Genomic DNA, 24,380 nt, shown 5'->3' with positions numbered 1-24,380 from the left:
CACATGTGCCGCCGGCCTAAGACTGTCTAGTCTAACTCTGCATGGTCTTACCTTAAGGCACTTTTCATAAAACTTTTCATAAGGCTCCTTTTAACATTGACGTTCTGGGGATGGATATCCGGCCGCACAATTCACGCCTATGGCTTCCGGCCGCCATATGGTGAGCACAACGTGTGTCACCATACTGTACAGTTGCCGGGAAAAAGAAAGAACATGCTTTTCCCTTACGTCCCCATGACGGCCCACCTGGAGGATGACCCCTTGACCTCTGTAGGGACAGGAAGCAGAGAAGTTAAAAGGCCCCACCCCGGCATCCGTACTCCAGTGTCTTCCTGTCCCTACACAGGGCAGGGAGCAGAGATAGATCTCTCCTCACGGGCCTCCTCCAGGGGGGCAGTGGGGGGAGCACAAGTCTGCAGGCACGGGCCGACCCTTACCCTGCCAGTTCCCGGACCTCGCCTCGGCGCATCGCGCGTCCTCCCTGGCTCCGTGGGGAACTGTTGTGCCGGCTCTACCCCCGACTCCGCGTAGTTCCAGGGTACCCGGAAGTCGGAGCACGCGTGGTGGCTCCGGTCACGTGCTCCGACGCTTCATTGGTGAACTTCCGGTCGCACCGGAAGTGACGATTGGAGTCACTGATTGGCCGAGGCCGGATCACGTGCTGCGGCACACGAATTACAGGACTTCCGGTCGCACCGGAAGTGACGTTTGGGGGCTCGGCGGCGCCAAAATTTAAAAGTTTGGTCGCAGGTAGTCACTCTGACTCTGAGGTCTAGATCGCCTACCACTACGCCGATAAGGTACTGTACACAAGGCTGATGTGTTAATGTACTTGATTCTGCATATATTGTACTGCTGTATGTGAATAAGCCCCCCTTACCTATGATTATAGGACCCATGGAAGTATCTATCTTTTCTAGCGAGGTCCTGGCCATGGAATCTTCTGTATCAGATCCCCTGTCTACAGGCCTTGTGAGTGTCTTAAAGATTAATGGGGCAGGGGCTCTATTCATATATATGTTATATCCCCTGTAAAATACTAAAGCTGTCACTTATCTCTTGGCAGGAGCCGAAAGAGAAAGTGAGGAGCAAAGATCCCTCTAAAGATGGGAAGAAATCAGCCTATCGTAAATGCAACATGTGCAATACAAGGCTTAATTCTAATTATAAAAAACCAGTATGCAAGGAATGTCTGGATAACCTTCTAAAAGAAGAGCGAACAGGCTTTAGGGAAGAGATACGTGCTTTCATTAAAGAAGAAGTCCATTCTTCTGTAGCCTCCTCCATAGCCTCACTTAGCCTCCCTGGGCCCCCACCCAAAAGGGCCTTAATATGTGCCTCAGAATCAGACCCTGACTCAGAGGATAATTCCTCCTTTAAGGATTCTCTAGAATTGGAGCCGTCCACTTCTCTATCCGCTTCAAAGATGGAATCCAGATATCTGTTTTCCTCTGACGACTTAGACCAATTGCTTAAAGCCATTCGTGATACTCTAAAAATTGAAGAAGTGGAAGAAGCTAGATCCATTCAGGATGAGCTGTTTGGCATCCTTAGATCCCAGAAAAAGAGAGTATTCCCCATTAACGATACTCTCAAACAACTCATTCAGGAAGAGTGGAGAGATCCAGAAAAGAGAATTTCTGTGTCTAAGGAGTTCAGGAATCGTCTATTATTTGACGAAAATGATACTAAATTCTGGAATTCACCTCCCAAGGTTGATGTCCAGGTAACAAAATTAACAAAGCGCACTGACCTGCCCTTTGAAGACTCTATCCAGCTAAAAGATCCTATGGATAGGAAAGCTGACTGTTTACTTAAAAAAGCTTGGGAGTCTGCTATGCTTAATCTAAAAGCGAATGTAGCCACTACCTCGGTTGCCCGTACGATGTACTTCTGGCTATCTGACCTGGAAAATCACATTAGGGAAGGCACTCCCAGAGAACTCCTGTTAGAGACTCTTCCAACTTTAAAGTCGGCTACTGCCTTTATTGCTGATGCATCTGGTGAATCCGTCAGGTTCTCTGCAAAAGAAGGAGCATTGTCCATTGCAACTAGAAGAGCGCTATGGCTAAGGCAATGGTGTGGGGATTTCAGGTCAAAGTCCAAACTTTGCAGCATTCCATTTGAGGGAGAATTTGTGTTTGGTCCTGAACTTGACTCTATTCTGGAGAAGGCGGCGGACAAAAAGAAGGGGTTTCCTGAGGTTAAAAAACCACCCAGAAAACAGCCCTTTCAGGACTTTAGAGATCGAAAAAATTCATACAGAGGCAAAGGCAAGCAAGGGCGCTGGAGCCATCCGAAAGGAGGTAGAGGTAGAGGCTTCCTCCTCAGCTCCAGTAATTCAACCTCATTTGGGAGACAATGACGCCAGAGTGGGAGGAAGGTTACTAGGGTTCCTTGCACGATGGTCCCAGATCACATCCAACCCTTGGATTCTGGACATAATAAAGCAAGGGTACAAGCTAGAATTAACATCTCTTCCTCCCCAAAAGTTTATCCTGACCAGGCTGGGGTCTCAAAAGTTGACTGCTTTAATTTTTCAGGAAGTCCAGAAACTCATTCAGATGGATGTAATTACACCTGTTCCAGAAGAAAAGTGGAAGGGCGGTCACTTCTCCCCCTTGTTCCTCATCCAAAAGCCAAATGGATCCCACAGGATGATTTGCAACCTCAAAGGGTTGAACCAGCATCTCTTGTACAGGAAGTTCAAGATGGAGTCAATAAAGTCTGCAGTAACACTGATCCATCCAGGAGCCTACATGTGCACGATAGACCTGAAGGACGCGTATTACCACGTCCCTATCTACCTTCCGTCTCAAAAGTTTTTGAGGTTTGCAATAGTCTCACCACAGGGGAAGAAACTATGCTTCCAATACAGGTCTCTACCTTTCGGGATAGCATCAGCGCCAAGAGTGTTTTCAAAAATCATCATAGAGGTCGTAGCCTTCTTAAGAACACATCAAGTCCTGGTCGTTCCATACCTGGACGACTTACTCATAATAGCGAAAAATTGAGAAGAACTTATTCTACACCGAGACTTTACAATCCAAACGCTACAGAATCTGGGATGGATTATAAACTGGGAGAAGTCTGCCTTGCATCCAGATACTCAGATCCTTTTCCTGGGAACCCTCCTGGACTCTGTGAACCAGAAATCTTATCTTCCCAGAGAAAAGTCAGAACGCCTGGTAGGTCAGGTAAACATTTTTCTCCATCGCCAAAGATGCTCGATAAGAGATGCTATTAAGCTCCTGGGGCAGTTAACGTCTTGCATCCAGTGTGTCCAGTGGGCACAGAACCATACGAGAGTCCTGCAAGGCTGGATACTGCAATCATGGGACAAAGATCCCCTACATCTGGACAATTACATCAGCATTACTCCTGCGGTCAAACAGTCCTTAGTGTGGTGGACCATTCCTACACACCTACAGAAGGGAGTTCCATGGCATCCTTGGCCCCTATCTATAGTCCAGACAGATGCAAGTCAAAAGGGCTGGGGTGCGAACATAGCAGGATCCTTCTTCCAGGGAAGTTGGCCTCCTCCTATCCAAAGAATGTCATCCAACTATCGAGAACTGAGGGCAGTCCTGGAAACCCTGAAGACAGCCAGTCATCTCCTGGTGGGACAACACGTGAAAGTCCTATCGGACAACTCAACGACAATAGCCTACTTACAGCATCAAGGGGGTACAAGATCTCCAGACCTTTCAGACCTCTCGAGCGAAATATTCTCATGGGCAGAATCGAACATCAAGTCTCTATCAGCAGTTCATCTGAGAGGGAAGGACAACAAAGTGGCAGATTTTCTGAGCAGGAAAAAACTAGACCACAACGAATGGTGTCTGAACCAAAAAATATTCCAGCTTCTAACCCAGATGTGGGGAATACCTGTAGTGGATCTTTTTGCCACCAGAGAAAATACGAAAGCGGAACTTTTCTACTCTCTCAGTTATTCAGAGACCACCTCGAAGTTAGATGCATTCAGCCACAAGTGGGATGCTCCTCTGGCATATGCCTTTCCTCCTCTGCCTATAATTGCAAGAGTTCTTCGGAAAATTCAAAGAGACGAATCCAAGGTCATTCTCATTGTTCCTTTCTGGCCCAAAAAGAGCTGGTTTCCGCTCCTAAAGAAGATGGCTCTAGCAGAACCTCTAATGCTACCCATTCAGGAAGATCTCCTCCATCAAGGGCCACTTTTTCATCCGAAGCCACAGGATCTCAAGCTCTCGGCCTGGATCCTGAAAGGAGCTTTTTGAGGGCAAAAGGCCTTTCGGACAAGGTAATCTCTACTCTACAATCCAGTAGAAAACCAGTTACCTCAGCTATATACCTGAAGATATGGAAGAAGTTTATTTCTTTCTGTGGTCCAGCAGTTCCCAATCAATCTTCTCCTAATATCTTACAGATCTTAGAATTCCTGCAAGCCGGGTTCGACATGGGCCTTAAAACTAGTACCCTTAAAGTCCAGATTGCAGCACTAAGTGTGTTCTTTGATTCATCCCTGGCAGATCATAGATGGATAAAGAGGTTTGTAAAAGCGACTGTCCGAATCAGGCCCTCAGTAAAACCTTCAGTAGCTCCCTGGGACTTATCCTTAGTGCTAAATTTTCTTACTGGACCTCAGTTTGAACCTTATTGTTTAATTTCAGATGACAGGATCATTTTAACGCTTGACCCAAACTTTGTCCCCAAGGTTTGCACAGCTTTCCACCGAAATCAGGAAGTGGTCCTACCTTCATTTTGCCAGAATCCGAGAGCCGCTAAGGAAATCAGCTGGCATTCCCTGGATGTAAGAAGAATAGTACTCAGGTACATAGAAGTCTCTAAGAGCTGGCGGAAAGACTCTAATATTCTTCTCCAATTCCAAGGAAAAAACAAAGGGAAGAAGGCCTCAAAAACGTCCTTATCCAGATGGATAAAAACCGTCATCAAAGAGGCTTATGAGTCTCTGAATATGGCTGCGCCAGATACCATAAAAGCCCATTCCACAAGAGCGATGGCTACCTCCTGGGCTGAAAGAAGAGGAGCCACAATTGAGCAGATATGTAAAGCGGCTACCTGGTCTTCTTCACTTACCTTCGCTAAACATTACAGACTGGACATTCCGAATAACATGGACCTTTCCTTTGGGAGAAAGATACTACAGGCCATAGTCCCTCCCTAAAAAATAATTCATCTGGTATATCTCCAGGTGGGCCGTCATGGGGACGTAAGGGAAAAAGTGAATTAGTTTTACCGGTAATTCCATTTCCTTAGTCCACCATGACGGCCCATATATTTTTCCCACCCTAGGTATGTGATTTAATTTATTTAAAATCTTGCTTGATTTAATTGTTTGTGCATATTAACAGGCAATAAATCGGGTTGCATCCAAGCCGGTGTAGTTATTTGGTAGACACTGGAGTACGGATGCCGGGGTGGGGCCTTTTAACTTCTCTGCTTCCTGTCCCTACAGAGGTCAAGGGGTCATCCTCCAGGTGGGCCGTCATGGTGGACTAAGGAAATGGAATTACCGGTAAAACTAATTCACTTTTTCCTGTACGTATGGCTGGGCAACATGCTTCCCTATAGAAAGGGGAGCGGTGATTAGCAATCACCCCTCTGCCTCTCCAGCCTGACATGTGCTACACTCAGGTCCCGGCCCGGACGAAGCACATGTTTGTTTAAAAGAAGCCTTAGGCCGCGGTCACACGTACCGCTAGACGTCCGTTCATAACGCGACGCTAGCGCACAGGGGGAGGTCCTCGGCCCCAACGCACATGCGTTTCCTGAGAAACGCATGCGATCGGCTTAACAATCGCATGCGTTTCCCTGGAAACGCGTGTGCGTTCGGGCCGAGGACCTCCCCCTGTGCGCTAGCGTCGCGTTATGACGGACGCCTAGCGGTACGTGTGACCGCGGCCTTAGGGTTAAGACACACATGGCGTTTTTGGGCCGTTTTTACTAAGTGCGTTTTCAGATCGTTAAAAACGCATGCGTTAAAAAACGCATCCGATTTTTAAAAACGCATGCGTCTTTTGAAAACGCGTGCGTTTTTGTCCGTTTTTCATTGCGCAATTTCGGATTGCGCAAAACGGATGCGTTTTTTAACACATGCGTTTTTAACGATCTGAAAACGCACTTAGTAAAAACGGCCCAAAAACGCCATGTGTGTCTTCACCCTTAGGCCCCTTCCACACTTGTGTTGCTGATCACGTTAGAGTTTGCTCAGAGTGCGATCAGGGTTTGGTCAGTGAAAAACGCACATTTTGCATCAGAGTGCAATCAGTTTTCAGTCAGAGTTTGTTCAGTGTCTCAGTTTTTCACGCGCGTTTTTGATGCAATTTCAATGCGGTTTCACTCACAGAAAATGAGCGTGAAATGGACTAAGGACTGAGCTCTATCTTTTCTATGGCAATTGATGCGTGAAAAACGCATTGCACTTGCAAGTGTCTCAGATTGCAATGCGTTTTTGATGCATCTCCATATACTTGTATGGTGCGTTTTTTTTGTGTGCGTGAAAAAAAAATGCAAGTCTGAAAAGACCCATTGATTGCAATGGGTCAGAGTGCAATGCAAGTTCTGCACGTCAAAAACATGCGCAGAAAACGCGCATGAAAAACGCAAGTGTGAAAGGGGCCTTAGTCTGCAAAAATTTTTTTAAAAGTATGTTAATTGGGCACTCTGTGTATGTCACAAAGGCCCCCCGGTGCTATTGGCTAATAATTAGGCACACTTCCAGCACAAATAGTTACCTCCCTCTCCCCTTGGTATCTTATGACGTCACACTTGAGGTGTGCATAATTATTAACCAAGAGCTCTAGGCAGCCTGTGTGACGTACACAGAGTGCCGAAGGCTAATTATGCACGCCTCCTGCATGACGTCACCAGGCTCCCAGCAGTACAGAGGAGGTAAGTATTGCCGCTGGAGGCGTGCATAGTTATAATCCTGGAGTGCTTGTGTGATGTACACAAAGCATCTGAAACTAATTAACATATTTTACTAGTGTTAGGATTGTTGGGGGGTTTATACAAGGCTGCAAGCTTGTGGTCGTATTTACATCACGCATCGGCCGGCAATGGGCGCACGGACTGTACTGCTCCGTACATGGGGGAAAAGATAGGACATGTCAAATCTTTCCCCGTGTTACAGCGATGTGCGCCGTATAGCTCTATGGAGGGGGGGAGGGGTCAACCCTCCTCCTCTCCATGGCTATGGCCCGCCGGACATATGTTCGTGTAAATGTGCCCTAATGAAGATATGTGCAGGGATCTTGAGGAAGACATCAACAGGAAGTACAGGCAGTCCCCGGGTTACTTACAAAATAGGGTCAATAGGTTTGTTCTTAAGTTGAATTTGTATGTAAGTTGGAATTGTATATTTTATAATGGTAGTTCCAGACAAATGTTTTTTTTCCCCCAGTGACAATTGGCGTTTAACATTTTGCTGTAATGGGACCACATATATCAATAAAGCTTCATTACAGACACCTTACAGCTGATCATTGCTGTCTGGGACTATAGTAAAGCATTCGGAGAGCTTCACCAGAAGTCACAGGGGGCAGAGGGGTCTGTCTTTAACTAGGGGTTGTCTGTAAGTCGGGTGTCCTTAAGTAGGGGACCGCCTGTATATTTTAGTTAAAATTTCTACCTCACAAGTGTTAATGCATCCAGAGGCCTCATGCATACAATAATATTTTGGTAACGTGTACTTTATGTTAAAATGGTCCTATGTATTTCTATACGCTGATACACGTGGCTGTGGTTTCAATGGCCCTGTGCAGGAACTTACTGCCCAGGACACGAAACTCCGGGCCCATCCTATTCCCACCCATGTTTACAGTGCGGGAAGTCTCTTCTGTCATCCATATGTGAGAGAACCACATGGACTGCAAATAGACCACGGGGCCTTTTTTTTGCAGCCCCTTTAACGCACATGTGCATGAGGTTTTTGTCATGTACTTCAAGGTGCGGTCACGGTAACGCAAGCGCCCATGGGCGGGCCCCAAAAAAATGTGTTCGGTTAGGCCGGCTGCACACATAGCGTTTTGAACCTGTCCGTTAAAAACCGTATGTGGTTTTTTTAAAAAAGCGTCTGTTTTTGACACGTTTTAATTAAGATAATTGCTAAAACAGGTCAAAAACAGATGAGTTTTCAAAGAAACGCATGCTTTTTTTTATGCACTACTTAAAAACGGCACAAAAACAGGTTCACTTGTGCCGCCGGCCTTACCAGCCCTCGTCGACTTGCATTGTTTGAAATCAAGACACCAGGTGCTGGGTACCAAATGCAAGTGATTCCTTGGGAACCCATATGAACTTAGGCCAAAGCCCGTCCGTGGGCGCTTGTGGTGCATTTACAAATACAACACAAGCTCCACGTGTGACCGCACCCTAGGGCCCCGCTCTAGGTTCTTGTAGCTTTTGTTGGAAACCGTTAGGCCTCTTACACCTGCATGTTCTGTGCATGTTTCTGACCTGCATTGGACTTTCCCATGGAAACTAATCACAGCTCCCCTTTGAAATATTCATGAACACTGGTAAAATGAAAGCTGAGCTGTGATTGGTTGCCACGGGCAACTAGAAATATTCTGACTTTCAGACAGCTTGATAAATCTGACCCATTGTATCCAATGAGTTTTGTTGGACATGCGTTTCCATGCATGCGTCTGGTATCCAGCACCCGGTGTCTTGTATGTTGCAAGTCACTGGGGGGGTGGTTACCGATCGCATGCGTTTTACTGGAAATGTTAATGCGATTGGGCTGAGACCATGCAAATAATCAAACAATGTAGGTTTGCCTCATCATTTATCATCCCATGTACATATTGGTACTCATCATTCCTATATACAATGAAATGCATCGACAGTATGAGACAACCCCACTGATGGGGGGGGAAAAAGTCTCACACAATCACTTTATTCACCTAAGCCACATTCACGTGGCATATGATCACGGGAGAAGCCATAGGTTAGTATGAAACTCTGAATCTGTATATTACACTGCTCTTATACACTTTTAGTTCCCCATTTTCTCCCTAGATCTCCACTTGCCTTGTGTTATATCCACTGGGTGGTGGTTCTGTCACATACACTGACTGCTCCACAATAACCTTCCATAGCTGCACCAGATATTAGAGTGTATTAGCAATTTTATGTGAAATGATCTGTATCTCTGTCAGTAGAAATGTATTTGGATGAGATTATTGGCCCCTGGAAGTTAGACCAATTGCTTCCATTCACTGATGGTGTTATGCAAAGATTATTAGTATTTCTGGACTTGATGCTGACCATATAGATTTCCACCTCCTCATAGCAGCCAAGATGAACAACCTGGGAGAGTCCGCTGAGTAACAGTATTTTGTGTTAATAAATCCTTTGTTTGCTCCGGATTGTTCCCTGGAGACTCGATCCACGTTCATCTAAGGCTGCAGATTGTTTTTACAAGACTCTGCACTGGGCTGCAATTTAGTAGTTAATTCTGGAAGGTGCTGCTTTGTTTAATATATATTTATGGGTTAATATCCTATAGGGGAATTCCAAGTTATTAGAGGGACCTCTTCCATGCAAGATCCTTGTCTATGGGCAAAAGCAGAGAGGAGCTACAGCAAGTATCTCCTTACATTATATGATCAAGGGATCAGCTGCATGGAAAACAATCTTTCCAGAGACCGGACAGGAAGATTGGTTGGGGATAACGCACCATATGTGGATGGCGCATTGGGATTCTGGGATCTGTGGATGGCGCATTGGGATTCTGGGATCTGTGGATGGCGCATTGGGATTCTGGGATCTGTGGATGGCGCATTGGGATTCTGGGATCTGTGGATGGCGCATTGGGATTCTGGGATCTGTGGATGGCGCATTGGGATTCTGGGATCTGTGGATGGCGCATTGGGATTCTGGGATCTGTGGATGGCGCATTGGGATTCTGGGATCTGTGGATGGCGCACTGGGATTCTGGGATCTGTGGATGGCGCACTGGGATTCTGGGATCTGTGGATGGCGCACTGGGATCTGTGGATGACGTACCACAGCTCACATATTATAAGAGGCAAGTGCATCAGCATTGGTTGAAGGATAGAGATTTACAGTTGCCATGTTATCTTTGTACAGCATGTGATCAAAATCGTACATTTGGACACAAACAGACTGTCAAATTGTACAGTGAAAATCGTACAACTTGTAATGCTATTAAACAGTCTGCATTAACAAAACGTTAATGCACTGTTAACACGCCTCCTCTCCTGTTGTGTTGCAGCCTTAGAACTAGTATCATCCAAGTTGTGACAGATTTTCAAATCAGAATTTTACGAGCCTGAACAACTTCCTGGAAAGACGTGTGTGGAACAGTTTTCCTCTGATGGGATCGGATCAGATAAAAGGACTGTGAAAACCATCTGACATGTGCATAGCAGAATATTAGTCCTGTTCTGTGCTGTATGTTGTAGGGTTTGTTTCCTGTGTAGGTAATAAATAGAAAATGCGGTATCCAGAGCTGTACTCCCTATTCAGCTGGAGGAGTCACTGTGTACATCTGTTGCTTTTACTGTACTGATCCAGAATAACATGCTGTATTATACATTGTAGTTGTGCACAATTTTCTTCCCATGGCTTGAATGTACATACAACATGCAGTGTTCCTAAGATATATTGTGTATTTTACTCCGGAGCTGTGCTCACTATTCTCCTGGAGGAGTCACCGTGTACATGCTTTGCTTATCCTCTACTGATTCTTCTTTACATGTTGTATTTTGTATCTTGAGTTGTGCTCACTTTTCTGCCCATAGTGTGAATGTACAAACATTACATTACCTAGCCTGAACTCATCTTGAGTTATATTCTGCATTTTGCTCTAGAGCTGCATTCACTATTCTGATGGTATAATGATGTACATAGGAGTTCTGTTTCTGTACCTGTCCAGAGATCCAACCTGTTCTATTCTCTGGAGCCAAACTCTCCTGCATCATACATTACATGGCCTGTACTTATGCTGAGTGCCCTTTGCATTAACGGAGCTCTGGCACAATCTGCTTACCCCTTACAAGTAGCGGAAATTCGGTTGCAGCTCTGAGTTATAATACAGGGCAGAGAAGACTCCCACTTGTAGCACACCCATTGAATATGGTGGACGTTTCTGCTCATGCTTTGCATCTCTCACATTTTGTTCTTCTTATAGTCCACATCTTCTTCCAGCCTATATAGTTATTGATAAGAGAGTAATAGCTCTTGTCACATGATGTAAATAATGCCTATTATTCAAACCAGAGTTCACCAACAGTACATGGGTGTTTCGGGGTTTCTTGTCCTTCATGAAACCATGTAAACCAGAGAAGCCATACATTTTAGGTGAAGTATTTCTTTAATTGGCATCCACCGTGGTGCAGTGCGCTCTCATGTTTATCTACTTTACACGAAGAGGAGGTTTTAGAATCATTTTCTATGTCACACGTAGTTTTGCCTTGAGGTGTGTCTAGTTCTGTGTTTGTAATGTAAGACATACATCATTAGTCCTCGGCCGGTTGGACGATATCTCGAGCACCGTGTTTGCCTTCAGGCAGAAGCTTCATAAACCTCCGATTTAATTTCTACCCAATTCTCTTCCTGTAAATAAGAGCCGTATTGATTGGACGGTTTAATCCCATGCTTACCCCCTGCTTGTGCCGTCAGGCAAGTCAGAATTGTTTTGCATTTTATTCAGTATTCTGTTCAGCTGCATCTTTTATTTTTTAGTTTCTGTTCCATGTAAAGGTAGACAGTAGTTCTGCCATTGTAGTTCTTGTGGGGGTGGTTATGGGATAGGGGAAGAAATCTAAGATTAGATTACACCAGAATTTTGATGGAGTAGTTTGTGGGGCCAGATTAATAGTGCAATGAAAGCGCCTGGGGTCGGAGCTCAGCCCAATCGCATCTGCCATTCCAGTGAAACAATACAAAACGCCAAGTTCTGAGGAGCAAATCTACACTGTCGTGTGATGGATAATGGAGCTCGTGAGACCACTTTGTCCTAGGGGACAACACTGGCTGCCATATTGGTTATTGCCCTGTCTTCTTGTGCAGAGGTTATACTAACAAGCAGCTGAAATGAATGTGTAAAAATGGGACTCTGAGATTTTCTTATGGTTTTGCTGCATTTCTTATGATTTTGATGCATTGTTGGCACCACGGTCTTAAGTTTACACTTGAATTATTACTTGCCATGTATATTAAACATCACATTTACTGAAGGGTTCATCGTTGAGTAGTGACGGGGCGGGGTGTTAGGATTTGCCTTGGGGAAATAAAACCTGAAGATGATCTGTATCCTGCTGAAATCCAATAAATGTTAGATTTTTCTATGGGACGCCATGCAGGGATAGGGGCCTCTTTGCGCCTGTAAACCTCCAGGATGTGCTCTTCTCAAACAACTTGACCTGTCACACAAGCTGTGGGAAGTCATGAATATTAATATTGAATGTGCCAGTGTTATTATAACTTAAGTCAATCAGTGGAAATGTGCCTGCTATGTATCACCTATCTGATTCCCTGTCTCACAATTAAAGTAAAGAGTACCTAGAATAAATTTAATTTTTTGGGATTTTTACAACATTAACTTTGCTGTGGCTTCTCATCTGCATTTTAACTACCGTCTTCAGATTCCATTAAAATAAATTTAGTAAGAAAGAAAGACCTGTTTCTTCACATTTGTTCCTGTAATAGCTTGGTGATCACCCCAACAAGTGTGTCACCCAACTTTCCTAGACCCTTCAAAAGCAATTTGTACTTCAGCAAAGAGGTGAGAAAGCTTGGTGAAATGGTCTTGTAAAATTATTGAACTACTAGCCTCAGGTATGATATGAAAAGGTCTTTATAGTGATTTACCAAATTAACAAAATATAGTAACATAAAACCTTCATTTTACAAAAAAATGTAATGATCATAATTTTATTTTCTGAATTTTTTGACACCAGTCAGTAGGACGTGTACAGACCTTTGCTGTGAATGACTACGGCTACAAGCTTGCGGCTGTACATGCGTCCCCCTTAGGTTCGGCCGAAAGCAGCCTTAGTGCTTTGTCGAAACATGTGCCACAATTCTGCAGCATGAAAAAAGTGCCCCCCCCCCCAAAAAAATAGTGCACACTTCCAGAGCAGTGCAGAGGGTGCCAGATTCGTAAAGAACATGCACCGCAATTCATCAATCAGGCGCACCGTCTACACTGCACATGCAAACTGCACATAGTACAGTTTGCATTGGTTTTTGGTAAATGTGGCCAATTGTTTCCCATCAGACCCAAATAAATTAAACTTGCTTTCATCACTTAAATTAACTGTGGACCATTTCTTCTCTGTCCACAAACATCCTCCTCATCAAAGGTTAGTTTAGCCCATTGATGGCGAACCTTTTAGAGACCGAGTGCACAAACTACAACTGAAATCCACGTATTTACCGTGAAGTGCCAACATGAAATTTTAAGCAGTAACTTATTGCTACCTGTTCTTTCACATCTTTCAATTGTATTGGCGGTCTGAGGCCACCAGTTAAAAGAAGGAGGGCAAATTCAGATTATCTTTGTGGCTTCTCTCCAGGGTCTCTCTGTAAAGGAACAATGGTCGGGTCCAACATGATGACCTCCAAAGATAATGCAGTTCTGTCAAAACCTCACTTTTCCCGCAGTTCCAAACAGCCATGTAGTGCCGAATAGCACTGAGAGAGCTGCATCCCTTAATTTGCCTGGGACTGCAGGAAGATTGGAAGTGTTTGGTGAACTCTGTCCTGGGGTGATGGCCTGAGTGCCCATAGAAAGAGCACTGAGTGCCACCTCTGGCACCCGTGCCATAGGTTCGCCATCACTGATTTAGCCTTTTGATTCTTTCTGCTGATGAGAGGTTTAGTCTCTGCAGAGTTTTCAGTCCAAATTATCTTAAAAGTTGAGACTGTATGGCAAGACAGATCCTTACCCTCTTCACTGCTGAACTGGCTAGCCATTCGAGCTGCAGTGTTGAAATGACGACCCATGGAGATTCTCTGCATTATCCTGTCTTTCCTTGCATTTTCTTTTGATAGTGATTTGTGGGACTTTAATTATGTTTTAAAGATGCAATATTTTAGAAATCACAGACTTGGAACGCTCAACAAACATAATTTTTGCAAGGTCAGTGCAAACTGGAAGCTTAGTCTTTGGACGTCGCTGCAGTCATGGACACCCCGAGACCCGCTCTGATCAGATTCCCCAGTCACAGGTGGTCATTTCCCCTGTAACTGAGGCTCTTATAGATGCCCCAGTTACAAAAGAAAAGAAAAAGAATAAAGTAGAATTGGAGAAAAAAAAAAGGAAAATGTCCTCCAGGAGTCTTTTATGTCCTCATGGGGGACATTTAAAATAAAAACAAACACATACCCCCCAAAAAATTCATAAATATTCCTAAACATACACCGCCATAGTCGTCTCGTTTGCCCAAGACTATACATATTTTATATACCAAAACGACCTAAACAAAAAGGAGAATTTTTTTTTATAAATGTACTATAAATTACAAAAAAATTTTTTTTTCCTGCTGTTAACCCCAAATAAGATAATAATGTATATACTCGAGTATAAGCTGAGCACAAAAGCACAAAAAATGTGCCGAAAAAAACCGTAACTCGGATTACACTTGAGTCAATTAAAAAACCTCTGTACTCTCCTTTCCTTTAACTTTCAAATTGTGTCTTAAACACTAAAATGCAACACTAAAAAGCGGGATCTCTGTCTGATCTGAGCGGGAAGCGACACATACAGGATATTGGGCGCACAATCTCAGTGAATCGCGGCACAGTGCATTATCGGCGAGCAATGCACTTTCAATGAACTCCAGCGCAATGTAAGTAAATGCCCTTATGTGTCCTGAAAAAAACCACCGCAAAAATGTTAAGGTAGCACACAAAAAAATAGAGTTATGACACTTAAACCGCAGCTTACAAAAACAGAAGAGAAGTTAATCTTTTGTTTTTTGTTTTACTTTAGTTTTTTTACTTTTATGTATGCATGCAAGCCTTTTAGCATACATGCCCTCCAATACATCAGGTAATCCAATCATTATTTCCTTTACGCCTCTTCCACACCAAGGGGACAATAATGTGAATCTACCGCAGGATTTGTACGTTGCACAACTGCCCGGCAGATACACCGGTAGGCCAAAGCCACCTTGTGCATTCAGTGGTGCAAGAGGATCGGGACCTTAATGATTTGTGGGCATCTGTGTATGATGAATGTCCCTAGAGAATGTAAATGCCCTAAAAGCTGGTGTGAACTTCCTGTTAAATTTCTTTCCTGAATGAGTGACTTTAGTTAAAGGGCACCTGTCACCAGAGGGCTGTTTTCCACTCGTGACAGGTTCCAATAGACACTGAACAATACATAGCTAGTACTATCTATTCTCCAGAAATATTTTCTGTTAAACTTCACCTGGCTCCCTGTAAGTACACTCAGGGGTTGTGCTATTTAAACGTTAACGGACGCCTGCTCGTTTGCATACTCAATACACTCTCTGCCCCACTCATTACTTTTTGCCCCAACCCCTTCCCACATCCTCCCATGTCATGAGAGGGAAGATGTGGGAGGGTGTTGGGGCGAGCAGGCGCCTGTTACCATTTGAATAGCACAACCCCCAGGATTCGCCAACGTGAGCTTGCAGGGAGCCAGGTAAAGTTTACCATAGCATATTTCTAGAGAATCAATAAAAACATGCTTACTATGTACTGCTCAGTGTGTATTGGAACCTGTCACCAGTGAAAAATAGCCCCTGTGACAGGTTTCCTTTAAGTTTCCTCTGGATTTTTAGGATTCTAGATGATTCTATCAATTCCTGTCCTGCCGTCCATACTCTGAGCCCTTTGGCCCTTCCACTGTTGTGTTTTTTTCTTCTTTTGGAGGGTGGTGACAGTTTTTTGGCCAGCTTGGCTGTGCTAAATGCCAGTAGGGAAGATGTCAATGTCTCTGAGTAACCCTCGGCCCTGGCAGTGCTGCTCTATATGGATGGAGAGATGTGCAGCTGGCCTCCTTGTGGTTTTTATGCAGGGGGCTATGTACATGACTTAAACTGCTGTAAATGGTCACGGCAACATTTTTTTTGCTCAACTTTCAGTAATTCTGGGAATACTGACAGGGTTACATAGAAGATGGGTTTATGAATTTATATTTTATAATCTTAGCTCCAGAATTTTTTTTTGTCCCTGTGACAATTGAATTTTCAAAATTGGGCACGGTCATTAAAACAAGGATTATCAATAAAGCTTCATTAGTCACCTGACAGCTGATTGTTGAATTTTGGGACTAAAGTAAAACATCCAGGGAGCTTCACCCGAGGTCACAGTGGACAGAGAGGTCTGTCTGTAAGTCAGGTGCCATCTACGTACATCTTGGAGTGGTTAAACCTGTTTGGAGAGGGCTCGCAGACTCTGCAACTGAATGGTACATGGTTTGACTTCATTGATGGAAATCAAATTGCATGACATCTCAGAGCCTCCAAGGCCTGTCATTCAGCCGCTTCCTTTAGTCTGTAAAAGTTCATAGTATCACAGTATATAGGTTGGAAAAGTCCATTAAGTCCAACCTTTAAGAATTAAACAAATGTTTTTTCCCCATAACCCATGATATTTTTTCTCTCCAGAAAGTCATCCAGGTCTCTCTTGAACATGTACATAGAGTCTGCCATAACAACCTCCTGCGGCAGAGAGTTCCATAGTCTCACTGCTCGTACAGTAAAGAACCTTTGTCTATGATGATGGTAGAATCGCCTCTCCTCTAGGCGTAGAGGATGCCCCCTTGTCCTGGTCACAGGCCTAGGTATAAAAAGATCTTTGGAGAGATCCTTGTACTGCCCTTCAGGTATTTGTACATTGTAATGAGGTCTGCCTTTAGCCATCTTTTTTCTAAACTGAATAATCCCAAATTTTGTAATCTGTCATTGTATTCTAGTCCCATCATTCCCCTAGTAATCTTGGTTTCTTTTCTCTGCTCTAGTTCCAGTTCTACTATATCCTTTTTATACAATGAGCAATACATATAAAGGAAATCTACCCTCAAATCAAGCATTATAACGGGGCACTTACTCATAGATCCAGACACTGAGACTGTGGTAATTGTTTTATATTTGTTACCCATGGCCTCCTTTCTTCTAAAAGCAACTTTAAAAAATTCTGCTAATGAACGAGAAGGTCTTTACCAGAGCTCCTCTGCGCTCGGCACTGTCTCACCCAACCCTCTGCTCCCTGGCAGACCCTTCCCACTGCTTTATTCTCATGGCAGCAACAAACAGCGGGAGTAGCTCCTCACAGTGTAACACCTTGTGGAACCGGAGGGTTCTGCTAGAAGGAAGGAGGCCATGGATAACAAATATAAGCCACAGTGACCGTGCCTGGATCTGTGAGTTAGTGTCCCTAGTTTATCATCCTCAATTTTGATATATTTCCTTGTGGGGAGGGAGAAATGAAAATGCAAAATCGAAAAAGGGCAACAACAGGAGAGGGTTAAATGGTGCCACTGATATGTACAATTGGTTTCACAAAAAAACCCTCAAGTCTCTGTTAACGATAAAATCTAAAAGTCATGGCTTTTGAAGTTTGGGAGTAAAGACAGGGACCTCTAGGGGTTAAGAAAGTTAGGTTCTAGGCTCTCTTACATCTAGTATGAGGAGAAAGGGTTTGGTTTTTTATGGGGGGGGGGAGGGCTGCACGCTAACGATTATGTTACTGCATATACTCAAGTATAAGCTGACCCGAATATAAGCAGAGACCCCTAATTTTAACACAAACTCGAGTATAAGCAAAGAGTGGGAAATGCATTGGTCACATGCGATGCGATGGACAGTGCTGTGTAGGAGAGGACCTGCCGGGGGGCGTTGGAAGGTGAGTACACAGTTTTTGTGTTTTATCTTGACTCCAGTATAATAAGCATTTTTTGTGCTGAAAATCTCAGATTATACTTGATGATATACGGAAGACTTGGCTAACTAGTAGGGGTACAAAGTAAGACTAGGCAGTCTTGCATGATGTCAGTTTAATAATCCAGCATCGGTCACTGGGGCTCATCTGCAACTTTGAGACACTTGTGATAATTGTGCCTCAGCTGTGAAGTGCACAGGTTGTTAGTTGGATTGAGTACAGACTTGGTCGGCCATTGCATTCCACGCTGTACAGGAGGCTTATGGTGACGTGATCTCATCTCCTGATGGCTGTGAGTAAGTGCTGCGTCATTTAGCCAGTTGGTGAAACCATGTGACGGGCACATTATAACCTGATTTGCATGGCGCTGTATCATGTGCTGTTTTACAACATTGATGCCTGAGGCTATTGCTGATTAATTATAGTGCCAGTGCACCTTCAACTCCAGCTGTGGGCTCACACATATTATTTTGATACTGGGTTTGCCACTCGTAGCAGTTTATTTTATCCTCATAGTGTCGGTGTTATACAGCACATACCTGCACTACAAATCTTTGCCCCAGGGGGCAGTGATGGTTGTAGAGCCTGTTTTACAAGACCAGGGTAATGGTGATTCACATCTAATTGACATTTGTACAAGGAGCAGGTCAAATTGCAAAAATTCCAGAATGATTATTGCTTTTTTTTTTTTAACGTAGTAAGATTGACGGACTGTTTCTAAGATATGCACGTATAATGTGGGAGGTGGCGTGTGCCCCTATTCACTGGTAAAAACCAGCTTCGTGTGAAATATATATCCACTGATGGTGATCACCCAGCTTTCCTGGAGCAATAGGATCCAGATATTGATGACTCTCTTATCAGACTTTACCCCAGTAAATTAGAAGTATCCTCAGGTAGGATTTGAAATGTCCTTTCTGGAGTTCCCTCTAAATCATATGAAAATGAGCAGAGAATAGTTGCATTTGCCTAAAATGAGTCAAGTTTAGAGGCTCCAGGGCAAAGGTCACTTCAGATCGCATCAGGCTTGTGGTTCTGGGAGCTACAGAACTGGAGATACAGTGAGTTAAAGAAAGGCGGAAATGGATTTAGATCTGTTCAGGGCCAGATTAAGGTTGGTGGGGCCCATGGGAGCAAAATATGGAGGTGGACCCCCATTGAATGTAGTCCAGACAGGGAACAGAAATCACTATATACTGCTCCCCAGAAATAACTGTATACAGCTCCCCCAGCCACCACTGTATACAGCTCCCCTACTATAACTATAACTATGCCCCGACGTCGCATGCGGTGACGTTAAGCGCTGCAACGTCAGTGGCAGGTGCCACCATCTTTATTTACATTTGATGGGCGGCACGGTGGCTGAGTGAGTAGAACTTCTGCCTTGCAGCACTGGGGTCCTGGGTTTGAATTCCACCCAGGTCAACATCTGCAAAGAGTTTGTATGTTCTCTCCGTGTTTGCATGGTTGATTAGATTGTGAGCCCCATTGGAGACAGGGACCAATTTGACATGCTTTGTGCAGCGCTGCGTAATCTGTGCGCTATATAGAATAAATTATTATTGTCTATCGCAGAGCAGGGAACCAAACACACTGTTGGCGAATCGCCCACAATTGGGGGGTTCCCCCTTTAAGGGCAAAGTGGTGAGCCTTGTGTGCCTACCCCTATAATCCAGTCCTGAAGCCTGAAGCGATCTGGAAAGTGAGATTCTTTAATAAGACAAAAACCTAATTCTACAGTAGAACTGGAGATGGTGTGTCTGAAGTGACGCTCCCTCTGAACTTGACTTATTTCAGGCAAATGTAACCCTTCTTCACATTCTCACTTGACTTTGGAGGAGATTTTCTTTAATAGGTAAATTGTAGAGATTTCACAAAAAGCGAGAATTTGTGAAAGGAAATTCCATACTCTACCTGAGGGTGCTAATAGTTAAACAGCGTGAAATCTGAAGTCAGATTCTGTTTAAATTCAATCCAGTGGATTTGTTAGACTATGGGTTATGTTGCAGCTTTCCCACAGATTTGAACAAATTTAAAGCCACCGTGATATAACCCCCTAAGAAAGATGTTATGTTCTTTTCTTCCCACATGTTTTTACATTAACACAGAGTTATATCTATAACTTTTAACACAGTTGACCTAACAAGTGAATAGTGATAATGAATAGGGTACCCAGGGTTGTCCTGAATGTTAGTTTCTTTAAAAGATGGAATACTTAATAGGTAGATCCGGTGGCAGGTTCCTCTAATTAATGCCATCGGAGCCCTTATTAGGGCTTATCGTTGAGTGCCTGATAAGTTTGGAAATGTTTTATTTGCCTAATGTGCAAATTGGTAAGAGGCTATTGGGGCATGGAGTAGCCGGAGCTAATGCTCCATGCCCCAGTAGCCTCTTTCAATCCTCCTCCTATATCTTCTGCGCAAACTTGTCCTCGCTTGAGCTGGCGGCTGCGCATGCTGGGTTCCGAAGCCGGAGCTACTGCGCTGCACATTATTGTTATATTTATTATATTATCATCCTAATGCTGAATGAACCCTCTGCTGCCTTATGTATACCTTATGTATACCTTTATGTATAATTTTTTTATCCCCCCTTTTTAGGCTTATTTTAGAAATGCCAACCAAATTTTTGGCTCATAGGCACTTTTTGGTCCCTGTTGTCACAATGTAGGTCTTGCCCATTTCCTAGAAAGCCATTCTTTCCTTACTGAGTTCTATATCATAGGCGGTCCCCAACTGCCTCGGCATACCCTAGTAACAGATGGACCTCTCTGCCCTCTGTGACCTCTGTTGAAGCTCTCTGGATGCTTTACTATAGACCTAGGCTATAAGGTGTCTGTAATTAAGTTTTATTCTTGTTTTAATTATTTTTCCCATTACAGCAAAAAATTGTCTAATTGTCCCAGGCACAAAAAAAAACGTTCTTATTATAGAACTTATTATAGCGTATATATGTGTTCTCAACTACATACAAATTCAACTTAAGAACAAACCGAAAGAACATTTCTTGTATGCAACTTGGGCACTGCCTGCCACAAGGTATTACAAATTGCACATTATGCCGGACTTCGGAGGCATTTTGCTTAGTTGGCCCAGATTTACTAATCCTGTTAATTTTGTAGCCAATGTAGACTTAGATAATCCGCCTAAAAATATAATATACCGTGTGAGTCTATACCAGTTGTGGATTTCTGCTTTATAATTCTGCCTGCAAGTGGCAAATAATGGGCAATGTCCCTGGGTGGTAAGAGCAGGTACTTGTATAGTCAGCTGCAGCAAATGTACCGACAGTTTATCCCTGGCACCATACAGTGCACAAAGCAGCTTGGTGACAAAGTCTAGCTGTGCAGAGTCTCCCTGGGTCTCGTCAGGTAAGTTAATTATTACACATCTTATTTACATCTAATGTTTGCATTGGATATCAGAAATTGTGGTACACTAAAGATGCCATTAATATGAGTTCCGCTGGAGATATGACATTATCAGCTGATGGAGCAATGAAATGGACATCCCACCAATTTCTATGTATTTTGGTGGAATATTGTCCCTGATAATATAGGGTCTGTAAACTTTACATCGGAATCTTTAAGTTGCTATATAGATGACGGACCATGGAAAGGAATAAGCAATCGCTTAGTATTTCAAAGGATACTTTTCCAATTTATCTTTCATTGCAATAGATTGATTGGTTTCCATTGGGAATCCATCACTTTTGGGCTGTAACTGTTGTTGAAGCATAAAGGGCATCTAGCACCAGAATGAAGAACTGTATGCAAATGAGCCTGAGGGTCTCCAGACTCGATAGGTGTTAATGGAACCTGGAGCCCCACAGGCTCATTTGCATACAGCCTTTCATCCTGGTGGAAGATGTCATTTAAGGGGTTGTCCCTAGGTTGATAATCATGGTTGCTTTCTTCTAAAAACCGCGTCACATCTGGCCATGGTTTGTGCTGGTATTTCAATTCCGCAGTATAGAGCTGAATGGAGCTTAGTTTTAATACCATGCACAAACTATGGTCAGGAGACCATGTTTTGGAAGAATGGAGCTCCTAATCTTATGCTTTACCCGGGCCTGGACCCTGGCTTCTCAAGTCCGGGTGGAGGGGTGAGTACTCCTCACCCCTCCCCTCTATATTTTCCTGTACTTTTGCCTGCATTCGTACTTATAGAGTGTGCTGTATCTTTTCGCCTATTTTTTCGAGGTATATGTGTGTGCTCAAGTGCCGTGTGCGATTCACTTCTATGGCAGCCATACGTTAGCTGACGTTCATATGGCTAACTTATGGCCACCATATATACATATGTGCGAAAGGTGCCTTAGGGAGACCAAAGTGTAAAATCTCAAACGAGAATGTAAGTTTTTTTTTCTTGTCGCCTTCAACCCTTTTACATGATTAACAATGGTTTACCAAATAAATACAAATATATACACAGTCGTGAAGAAAGATAGTACAGTTCCCAATGAATTCTCCCCCAATTCTATGACATTACATATTGTGACAAAAAAAATCTGTTCCTCTTAAGTTCCTATTTAATAAATTATATATTGTAACAACAACACACAACAGATTCAACATTGTCATTCTTAACCAAAAATTAGGTTAACCTCTTAAGGACACAGCCAGTTTTATAGTGTAAAGGAAATCTACCATTTGATGTGATGCATTATGAACCTAACATACCTTGAGACTGCTGTAGATACACTGATGCAGCAGCAAATCTTGGTTAATCTCTGAGTTGAGTGGTTTTGCTGAAAAACAATTACGATATTCAGGACCTTGGGCTAGCTGGATTGCATGCTTCTTGCGGTACATGAACACATTAAACAAGCTGCCTGCACTGTCCAGACAGGACTTATCAACATGAGCTGGATCATTCATACAAAGTTGGGGGATGGTGCAGCTATTGATTACTTCTGCCTATCAGTGATTACATCATTCTCCTGAGCAGTGTAAGAGGAGACTCATTATGCTGAATTTTATAATAGTTTTTTCAGCAAAATCACTCAGCACAGAGCAACAAGATATGATTCTGCATCAGTGTAACTACAGCATTCTCAAAGTATGTTTGGTTCATAATGCATGAAATCAAATGGTAGAGTATCTTTAAGGCTCAGCCCCATTTCTTGTAATCTGACATGTCGCTTTATATGATTATAACTTTTGAACACTTTGAGAAGTTAAAGTGATTTTGACATTGTTTTTTGGCTGATAAGTTTTGCATTTATTTAAAAAAAAAAAATGTAATTTTCTAAAAATTTGCCAATTTTTTCAAAGTTCGAGAATATCTTGTTTTGAGACAGATATTTAGTAATTAATTTGGGTTATCAAACTAACATTTCCCATATGTCTGCTTTTGTTCAAATAATTTTTAAAATGTCTGAATATTTTATTTTGATGTCATGTGGCTTACAAATCAGACATCGATTTTCTTCTTTTATGGGGATCATTATTGGTTTTTAATGAGATGTGAAATATATAATATTAGAAACGCCCTATATATCACTCCATTTTCAAATCTGCACCCCTCAAACTATCAGAAAGAGATTGTATAAAGATTGTTAACCTTTTTAGATCTTCTTCATAGTTGTGAACATTTTAGCTTCTAGGTTGATGGATGCACATTAGATATACAGTGGTGTTCATCATTTCTATGTGCCTGTAAGGTTCCCAAATCCTATAGCTTCAAAAGAAGCCCAAAGTCTCACCCTTCCATCATTATACTGTGCCTGGTTTTCTCCAGATAAAGTCTTGTATATTATGGCCAAACTTCACCCTATGGCAGTGATGGTGAACCTTTTAGAGACCGAGTGCCCAAACTACAACCAAAACACACTTATTTACCCTGATGTGCCATTGTCCCATTTTAAACAGCAACTTATTGCTCCCTGTTCTTACACTTCTTTAATTGTATCAGCCGCCTGAGGCCACCAATACAGTTGAAAGTAGGAGGGCAAATTCAGACCATCATTGTAGCTTCTCTCCAGGGTCTCCAGGGTTTAGAAAGAATGGTGGGTCCAGCATGAGGACCTCCAAAAAATAATGCACTTCTTTCAACAACTTCTCACTTATCAAGCAGTTCCAAACAGTCAATGAAGTGTCGCTGTAAAATAGCGCTGAGAACAGCATCTCATAAGTTGCTAGGACTGCAGGAAGATTTAATGGATTTGTTCCTGTCTGGTGACCTCTGTCCTGGGCTGATGGCTTGAGTGCCCACAGAAAGGGCTCTGAGTGCCACCTCTGGCACCAGTGCCGTAGGTCCAAACATCTTTAGATGTTTTAGAGGTTTTTTTTTTTATATAAACATAAAGAGCTCTGTGATGGATTGTTTTCTGCATAACAATGTGTTTGTGATTTTTACTGTATATTTATATCAGTTCGATGGAAAGGGGGGTGATTTGAATTTTTAGGTTTTTTTTATTAATTTTTTTTAAAATTATTTTTACCATTTTTCAGACCCTCTAGGGTACTTTAACCCTAGGTTGTCTGGTTGGCAGTA

At 43.1% G+C, this 24,380-nt stretch overlaps 2 protein-coding genes across 3 annotated transcripts in view; both read left to right on the top strand.

Annotated features, from left to right (window-relative positions):
* OSBPL2 (oxysterol binding protein like 2) overlaps positions 1–24,380 on the top strand; it is a 75,728-nt gene that overhangs the window by 7,705 nt on the left and 43,643 nt on the right. The window lies entirely within an intron of this gene.
* On the top strand, positions 224–5,701 carry LOC140064259 (uncharacterized). 2 transcript variants are annotated; one of them, XM_072110970.1, is made up of 2 exons: positions 224–972; positions 1,067–5,701. In XM_072110970.1, exon 2 carries the CDS (start codon positions 3,335–3,337, stop codon positions 5,162–5,164), a length of 1,830 nt encoding a protein of 609 aa, XP_071967071.1. In that variant the 5' UTR covers positions 224–972; positions 1,067–3,334; the 3' UTR covers positions 5,165–5,701. The 2 variants fall into 2 exon arrangements, with proteins under 2 accessions (XP_071967071.1, XP_071967072.1); XM_072110971.1 differs by having other exon boundaries at positions 1,067–3,326.

This window comes from Engystomops pustulosus, chromosome 6 (assembly GCF_040894005.1).
Source record: "Engystomops pustulosus chromosome 6, aEngPut4.maternal, whole genome shotgun sequence".
NCBI classification, from domain to species: Eukaryota; Metazoa; Chordata; class Amphibia; order Anura; family Leptodactylidae; genus Engystomops; species Engystomops pustulosus.
This window is presented reverse-complemented; position numbering and strand designations above follow the sequence as displayed.

Bases quoted from the DNA above. Each gene is read 5' to 3' on its own strand.
- LOC140064259 (XM_072110970.1), top strand. From the start codon at position 3,335: ATGGGACAAAGATCCCCTACATCTGGACAATTACATCAGCATTACTCC.